Source organism: Corvus brachyrhynchos, unplaced genomic scaffold, assembly GCF_000691975.1.
Source record: "Corvus brachyrhynchos isolate BGI_N302 unplaced genomic scaffold, ASM69197v1 scaffold140, whole genome shotgun sequence".
Lineage (NCBI taxonomy): Eukaryota > Metazoa > Chordata > Aves > Passeriformes > Corvidae > Corvus > Corvus brachyrhynchos.
This window is the reverse complement of record NW_008235809.1, coordinates 834,303-842,854: the sequence shown is the minus strand read 5'-3', so window position 1 is coordinate 842,854 and position 8,552 is coordinate 834,303. Positions and strand designations below refer to the sequence as shown.

The 8,552-nt window shown below is 44.6% G+C and overlaps 1 protein-coding gene across 1 annotated transcript in view; it reads right to left on the bottom strand.

Moving 5' to 3' along the window:
* PDZD2 (PDZ domain containing 2) overlaps positions 1 to 8,552 on the bottom strand; it is a 201,979-nt gene that overhangs the window by 7,560 nt on the left and 185,867 nt on the right. Inside the window, 4 exon segments of the mRNA XM_008629068.2 lie at positions 161 to 431; positions 3,418 to 3,519; positions 6,560 to 6,677; positions 7,306 to 8,552. The exon segment at positions 7,306 to 8,552 is cut by the window's right edge and continues 24 nt beyond it. Of these exon segments, the coding sequence (XP_008627290.1) occupies positions 161 to 431; positions 3,418 to 3,519; positions 6,560 to 6,677; positions 7,306 to 8,552 (1,738 nt within the window).

Sequence of the window (8,552 nt, the reverse complement as noted above, 5' to 3'; positions counted from 1 at the left end):
TTTAGGTTAAAAAAAGAACAAATAAAATTTAAAGTAATTTCATTTTCTCCCTTCAATCACATAAGGCACAGACGCTTTTAATCTAAAACACATGGATATTTTTCCCTTCAGTCTGCCCTGCAAAGGAATTCTTCCAACTGTTCTTGGACAAAGATCATACCTGCTCCTATTTCCATGGAAACATCCTTTCCAGACCCCACACATTTTCTGCCAGTAGCTGATATCTCAAGTCTGGAGGAATTGTTTGTTTTGTCTTTTTCCTTGTGGATGACAACAACTGCATATTTGTACAGCCTTGCGTGATGAAGAGTATTCAGGACATCCCCATGGACTGAGCTTGCCAGAGATTTGCCATTGATTGACAGAACAAGATCTCCTCGATGGATAGTCCCTTCTTGAGATGCCACTCCCTTTGAAAACACTCTGTGGACCTAAAAGAAAGGTTTTAACAAGGGTATTTTAATCTCGTGACCACACAAAGCATCCTTACAGGCCAAGGTGAACACAGACGCTTTACTAAGATTTGCAGCCAGTGTCCACTGCCTGGATATTGAGCACATAGCATCTGTTCCAGTGAACACCCTCAAAGTGATGAGACAGAGCTGCATTTGGGGATGGGGGAGTTCAGAGGAAAAGATGGCGTTATTGCATGGTCATTTCTAAGCCAAAGATAAGAAAAACAGCTAAGGAATGTAATATCACAATCACTTATGCTTTCACTAAACTCCTCAAAGGCCTTCAATTAACATATTTCAAGTGACACAGAGGTCAAATCCATGTCTGTGCCACAGCAACCACCAAGAACGCTGCGGTGTGTGACACCCACTCCCCCAGTTCCCACTGACTGGGACATGCATCCTGTGCTGTTTTCAAATGCACATTTCTAAACATCTGTGCACAGAAAGGCTCTGACTTACTGCAGCTGTACAAGTATTTAATTGTTTGCCTCAATCTGGCTGATCAAATATCATGTGAATGGATGGAAAGGGATGATTTAGCGACTTGAAATGCATTTTTCTAGAGAAAAAAAATACTCTATTCAGGGTGGATTAAACTTTGAGAAAACTTTCAGCAAGTTTAGATGTGTGTCATTTACAAAAAGGAACTGACTAAAAGACTCAAGATCCAGTATTTAAGGACTTGCCTACTAGGCACTCTAATTTTAGCAGCCAGAATATGGTTTCCCATGGAGACAGTACTGGGTCTGCCAAGCAAATGTTCAAGGCAGCAAATCCGTGGAGACAATTCTGCATGGCATTATCTTTAGGAATTTATCCTAATACCCAGACCAACAGCAAGGCACTAGAAACCTTTTGGCTCCTGCTCCGTCTCATTGTAGGGCCACACTGAGATGGGCACCTGCTACAACCCACAGATTCATGGAGAAAAATTTCCAGCCAGTCTAAGCAGGCATTCAAAGCTGGAATAACAGCCTCAATAACAGATCTAGGCATGCAAATGCAAGTGGAATACAGGGGTCATGTCCAAAAAAATCTGCTGCCTTCCCTCAGTTGCTCAGCTCCTCAGTACCTTGAAGCTCACTAGGCATTTCTATTTCTGCATCCAAGTGTGGATATAACAGCCCATCTAAGCAGCTCAGTACTCAGTGGCAACCGTAAATATACCTGGGACCCAGAATCCCAGTAGGTCAATAACATTAATAAGATCCCTTTACACCCACTGAACAAAAAGCATCAGGAAAGAGCAGGAACAGACATTCTTCTGGTCTAATGGCTAACAGAACTCAGGAAAAGGACTTCATCAGTTCCTCAGTCTGAGAGAGCTTATTTTTTAGGTAGAGTCTCGATCTCTAGGTAAGGAACTCTGTAAGGAACTCTCTGGGTGTGTAAGGAACTCTCTGGGTGGGACACTGTTGAGCCTTCCTCTTGCTCAGAGCTGCCACTGTTTGGGCCAAAGACAGGGAACAACTTCTCCAGTGAGAGAAGTAGAGGCCTGCTCTCTAGACTTTGACCATATTCTAACTTAATGACAGTTTAATATAAAATACTTTAATTTTTCTGGTCTTCTCTAAAAGAAAAACCCAGAAGATTCCTGCAAGGGCTTCTGCAGGCCCCAAAACAGAGGACATACCCTTCTTCTAATCCCAGCATTTAATGGATCTCTCTCTTTTGGGGCAGAATTTAAATGCGTATTTTGTGTTAAAGAAACCGTCACACAGGACACCAGTTTTCTTGGATTTTTCTGTCTCACTGATCTGTTTTTGAACAGTCACTTTTTACACACCAGTATCTTAATAGGACACTATCTTTTGTTCAGAATGCTCCTTAAGACTTAAAAAATCCCTAACCAGACAACAACCCTCATTAACTGACCACCCACAGGTCTTATTAACTCAAAACAAACTTGTGATGTGAAATTCATAATGTTTGCTTGTAGGAGCTTGGGTGGGTTGGATGGTCGGGACGGATGGAGACGAGAGATCTCTGAAGTCAGATCTTGGAACATGCGGTTTATTGCAAAGGGCGTGGGTACAGGGGCACTGCTTAGAGCTGCAGCTGGCAGCTCTGAGCAGGCCCAAGAGAGCAAGAGAGTAAGCAGGTAAGGGAGTAAGTAGAGTGGACAGGAGGTAAGTAAGAGAGTAACAGTGAAGTCCTGGTTACAATACAATAAATATCTTCTGTACTGAATATTCTAATTGTCACTAACCAATCTAATACAAGATACAAATCCTATAGCATTTACATACAGCCTATAAGAATTGTTATATTACCATAAAGTGTTACATCTTAACTTCTAAAAACTACTCTTTGGACCCCTTCTGCTGAGCTAGTAGGGTCTGCTCTGACCCTTGGACCTGCCTGCAAGCAGAGGGTATTGTTCAATCAAGAGGGGATTACCTTCAGTCGGCCATACCATTGTTTTCCAGTTTTCAGTAACTGAGACTTGGTATCTCAAAGGTGGGCTTCATTTCGATGTCGCTTATAGTTTTCATATTCCCAAAATCTTTTGTCAGGCAATCATATTTATAAGGCTTTCCTGTTTCATCTTCCCCAACATTTGCTGAGGTCTGCAACAATCAGTCTCAGGATCTGAAAAATCCTTCAAAAACTTTGCTGCACAGAGTTTCCTTTCAAGAGCTGGGAATGAAAGTCTCCCCTAAAAGGCTGTGTGCACTGCAGCTGCATGCAGAATTGTATTTAAATGCATAGGATTTAGATCTAGCCCATCCCATCCAGTAACAGATTTTTAAATCCTGAAAGCATAATTGTTATCCATCTCCAATAATAAAAATTACGCTTCCCAGACATTCTGATTTCAGTAGCAGATGGTAAGCTGCTGCTTCTGAGAGACACTGTGAATGACTTGCAGTGAGTCTTGATAAACGAGCACTTGATCTAATCACCAGCCTGCTTTAAAGTGAGCTTTGTAGAAAAATGACTTGCAGCCATCACTTACTGTGACTGATTTCTGTTCCAAGTCTATTCCTCCAGCAACACTAAATCCCAGGCCAGCTCCTTCTTCTTTGTGCAAGACTACAAAGTATGTGTCTTCTTTGCTCTAGCAGAAAAATGGAGGTGCACAGGAAAGGGAAGAAGAAACACAAAACCAAAAATCAAGACCAAGCACCCACATAAATGACAAATTCCCCATACCCACAGATTATGGCAGGTGAAAAAAGGCAACTCAAGGAATTAAAACTGAGATGTTAAATGCGTTTCACTTCATGCTACAGAATGAAGCAGCCATCTAGGAGAACTCAGGTGACAAGGAAGATTTCTTCAGCCAGTCGAGGCTAGAAAACAAAGTCAAAATAAGGGTAGTGAAATGGCATTAAACTTTGGGCAGCTTAATTTCCACAGGCTGTAGTCAGTTTTGCATTGTTCAACATTTTGCAGTCAAAATGCAATATCCCCATACACCTTTCTGGACAAAGCACTGTACTATTTAGGGAATTACTAACACTTTTGTTATCCAATTTCTTCTTCCTCTTGAAAGGATAACATAGATGTAATGCAGGGCAGTTGCATTGACCTCTTCTCAGTAGTGCTGGACAATCTTGCAAGGCGCAGTGGCTACGTTGCTGAAGCCTGGGAAGGTCAGAGTGGACAGCAGAAAAAACTCTTTCACTTGGGAGATGAAAGTAAGGACCTGTTAGTGACCTAAACAAGACTAAGCTGCGCCATTGCAGAAATGGGACCATCCAGCACAGGAAAAGGATTGGTGCAGGTTTGCATCCAACAAGTCTGATGCTGTCACAGAGATCACATTTTGTGGTATAAGGGGAACTGTAGGAAGGAATTTGGTGGAGCAGGCACATAATAGCTAGCTCTGGGGCAGAGCATTAGATGTGGGAAGTAGAAAGCAGGTTTCTCAGCTTTTCCCCAGGACCCCATCTAACACCAGTTATTTCCAGAAACTGCCAATACTAAAATTAATAGTAAATCATTAGAAACCAATCTCTTTAATCTATTTAGCATTATTTACTTAGTTCACTAAACTCAACATATTAACTCAGCATTTGCCTTTTGTTTTGAAAGACACAGATCATTAGTGGTTTTGGTGAAACAACAGTCAAATTTTTGGTTTCGCTGCGTCTTTTTTGCCAAAAAGTGTCTGTGGAAGATTTCCTACACTAGAGGCATCCCTGCAATATACAGAGGCAATGTCAGAAACTGATGTCACCCTGTGCCACATCACTGATCCATCAGCACTCAAGGAGAGAGGAGCAGTGAGGGCAGAACATCTTTGTCCACAGTGTTTTAAGACCCTGCTCACCTGTACTCAAGTCAGAACAGCTTTATGTTTGGCTTGAAATAATAAAATCAGTTAAGTAACCAGGCTAGCCCCTTTCCAAGTGCAGTGAAGGCAAAGGAAATATATACCTATCTTTGACTGTTAGTACTATAGCAACCCTTTTTGTTCAAGAGGTCAGGCTCTTTCCAACCCTTGATTATCTCAACTTAATTTGCTTAACACTGGTGAAGGAAAGAAAAAAGTGAGTTAGTTCAGATGTTAAAAGAGTTATCCAAGGATCGTATGTGTTGAGCCAGCCAGCAACACAGTCTGGATACCGGCTTCCCATTCCCTAGGTGCATTCCCTCCCTCACCAGCCCTCAAAGCTGCTCCTTGCCAGCACACGTAATATTGGGTAGAGACCTGGTTATGGATGCTTACTGCTTTACTTGGACACACAAAGGACACACCGGCCTCCAGTAATCACCTCTGTTTAGACTGTCAGCCAAAGATATCAGTCATAGAGACCTAAATAAAATGCCCTTTTTTCATTATTAGTAGTAGCATTTATTAAATGCTAGCAGAAAATTCAGCACTATTTAGAGCAAAGGATGGTGACAAACCCTTCCCAGGGAAGCTCTCACTCCAAATCAGGCAGTCCATCTCATTTTTCAACTACTGGATAACTACGAAGAACTGTTCTATTGTACGTTCAAAATCCACCATTTGAATAGCATAAAATTTTCCAGAGTATGTGCCACACTGGGCTTAAATATGGATAAGAAACTATGCAGACAAGAAGTGCATTCCAAAAAGCATTCAGCTTTATAAATACTTGAGCTCTCAGACTCTGAAAACTGGCATAAATAAATAATCTCTCCAAGACCCCATGCAAAATATTTTAGAGAAAACTTAATTACCTCTGTCCAGTTGTGCAATCCAATCCTAATTTTATCAGTAAACCTAGGTAACCCTCTTGGCTCACCAAGCTTTTGAGACTTGCATGCTTTAGCTAGGCTGTGCCCTGGAAGGAGATAAAGCTGGATATTTTAGGGAGGTCCTTTCCCCCCTCAGCCTGTTCTATGTTTGAAATTGCAATCTTTGTGCACAAAACTCAAGAACACTCTAGATGCAGCTCAGCCAGTAGTTATGCAGACCAGATGGCAGTTTCCCTTCCAGCACTGTCATTATTTTATCAACTTCTGTTCTGATTTAATAAGGATGTGGATGTATCCCACAAACAGAAACACCGAAAGCAGGGAAGTAATGTTCTGGCAGGCATTTCACTTTGGAAGTCTTCTTCAAACACCTAGATAATGAAGCAGGTTATCTTGATGCAAAAACCAGTTTCCACAGAAGAGAACAAAAAGGTCACAGGAGTCTCTTAAAAACTCTTCAGCAGCCACATTCTGGTGTTCAAGTTCAGCATTAAACGAAACAAATTCAACTTCTGTGATTTCAGCTTCTAGCAGAAAGCATCAGGCACAAAGAGGAGCAGAGCTTCCCTTGCATGGTGGGGAAACTGAGTCTGATCCAGATGGCTGGTGGAAAGCTAAATTCTGATGTGCAGTTACCGGGGAGCCCAGATGGAAGAATACTTTTCCACTTAAAATAGGTATATTTATTATGACTCAAAACTGCTTTTTGAACTTTATTATACAAAAAGCCATTCAAAATTATTACAGGCTTATAGCAGGCATTCAAAAGCCAGCATTAGTAAAATTAACATCAACTGCAGTTGATAGTAATAGCCTGCCACGGGACTACTGGAGGAGCCCTCAAACAGTTTGGAGAAGATTTTATTGACCCTTAAGAAAACCCTCAAAAATCCACCAATAATCCAGTTTTATCTTGTGGTACTTACCTTTACTTGTGCTTTGACTTCTTGGAGCATAGCAGCAACATCACATTTTGGTACTACCACTGACAAAACAGACTGCAGTTTTTGCTGGTCCAAGCTTGAGATGAGCAGCTGATCCAAGCTAAAACAAACATAAAAAGACAGAAGAGCTCTGTATTTCCCAGCTTTGTAGAGATACATTTCACACATACAGCATAGGCTGTATTAGTATAAATGACAAAGAAGGAGTCTTGAAAACTGGTAAGAAATGGTGTCTGCTGGCAGAATAGGAAGGGGCAGAGAGGATAAATTTAGGAATAACTGAACAGTCCCTGTTCTGTTCCCCTCATCCTTCCCCAATGGTTTTAGCAACAGACATTAACAGGAGACAGCTACATCTGAAGACTGCTTCTGGCAGGACAACAAGCTCGTTTGTCACCACAGGGTGTGCTGGCTGCCAGTGCTGTGCAGCCCCCCCTCCACCACTACATGTTACTGCTGTAACATGGCCAAAAACTGACCAAAACCAGCTAGAGGGGCCACAGGAAAGGAGCCCAGCCATGCCAGGATAAAATGTTTCATCCTGTACTGGAGCCAAGACACAGCAGCATGGCAGCTCCAAGGCATCAAGAGCATGAATGGCACCCTCAGACTATGAAGGGACAGCAGGCTGGGGCCACAGCTGAAACATGCTTTGGGGCAGACCTGTAGCAGAGTGGAAGCTTTGCCTTGGGTAGGGATGAAACAATAAAAGCAAAGCTGACACCAACCTGATGGACCAGCTGTTTCCCCCATCCAGAGAGCTGACATGGGGCACATCATCGTCTGAGGCAGAACCTGGCGTCCCTGAGCCGCTGTCCCGGGGGCTGCAGGCTCCCATTTGCATCGCACCCAGCTCCGCACGGCTGCAGCGGCCTGGTGGAGCTGCCCCGCCCTGGGCAGACGTGTCAAGGGCTCTATGGGGTGTGATTTCCAGCTCTGTCTTGAAGCAGGCGGGCTGTGGTGGCTCTGAGAAGCCCTCTCCACACAGCTTGTCCAGGTCGGGCATGCTGAGGGCTCTCAGCTCCCGCAGCCTGGAGCGGGACAGTGGCGGCCGCCCCAGGCCCCGGCTGCGGCGCACCTGCGAGGCCAAGGTGGGGAAGGCGGACACGTCTGCCCCAGCGCCGTCCTCCTCGCTCCTCTGGGGCTTTCGGTCCCCTTTGCCACCCTCGGTCGCACATACGGGCTCTGTGCCAGGGGCAGACTTGGCCACAGCGTTGGCTGGGCTAGGGCTGCCACCATAGGAGCTCAAGCTGCGCCGCAGCACCCATGGTGCCTCAGCAGAGCTGGATGTGGTGGCCAACCCACCACACGACCTCCTGGCAAGGGGCAACCTTGCAGCGGAGCATATATCGATGGCCTTCACAATGGGCCGGTCAAAATTTGCCAGGTTTTCGAAGGATTTGATCCTCTGTTTGACAGAGAAGGATGAAATCGGCTCATGTGGCCAGTTCAGTTCATAGTAATAGTAATTCCTCCTGAAGCTTCTCAGTTTATCAGCAGTGGGGTAGCTGATGTCACTGACCTTCTGGGCACTTTTGGAGGCGTACGCCTGTTCCTTTCCACTCTGGCTGTTAGGCAGATTCAGGTGAACCATCTTCAACATCCCCGTTGCTGCCTGTGCGTATTTCTCCTCTGCAGTTTGGCCCTGGGGGCCTTGCACAGGGTGAACCTCTGCAGCATGGCAGTCCTCCCTCAAGTGACCTGATAACTGGGATGGCATTGAGTAGGTCCTCGTCACAGGTTTTGACAAGCCACACAGATGTCTGTCTCCAGCAGTGTCCGCTTTCGAGAAATACTGCACAGTCCCCACCTCCTCAGTCAGCTGAGGCACCTCCGCGTTTACCTCTTCTGTTTTCTCCAGCAATGGCAGCCGCAAAAACGATGCTGGTGAGGAAGAGGCAGAGGAGGAGGAGGAAGGGGACGATGAGGAGGAAAGCTTCACCTCAATGAAGGTGCGCTGGATCTCCTGCCCTTC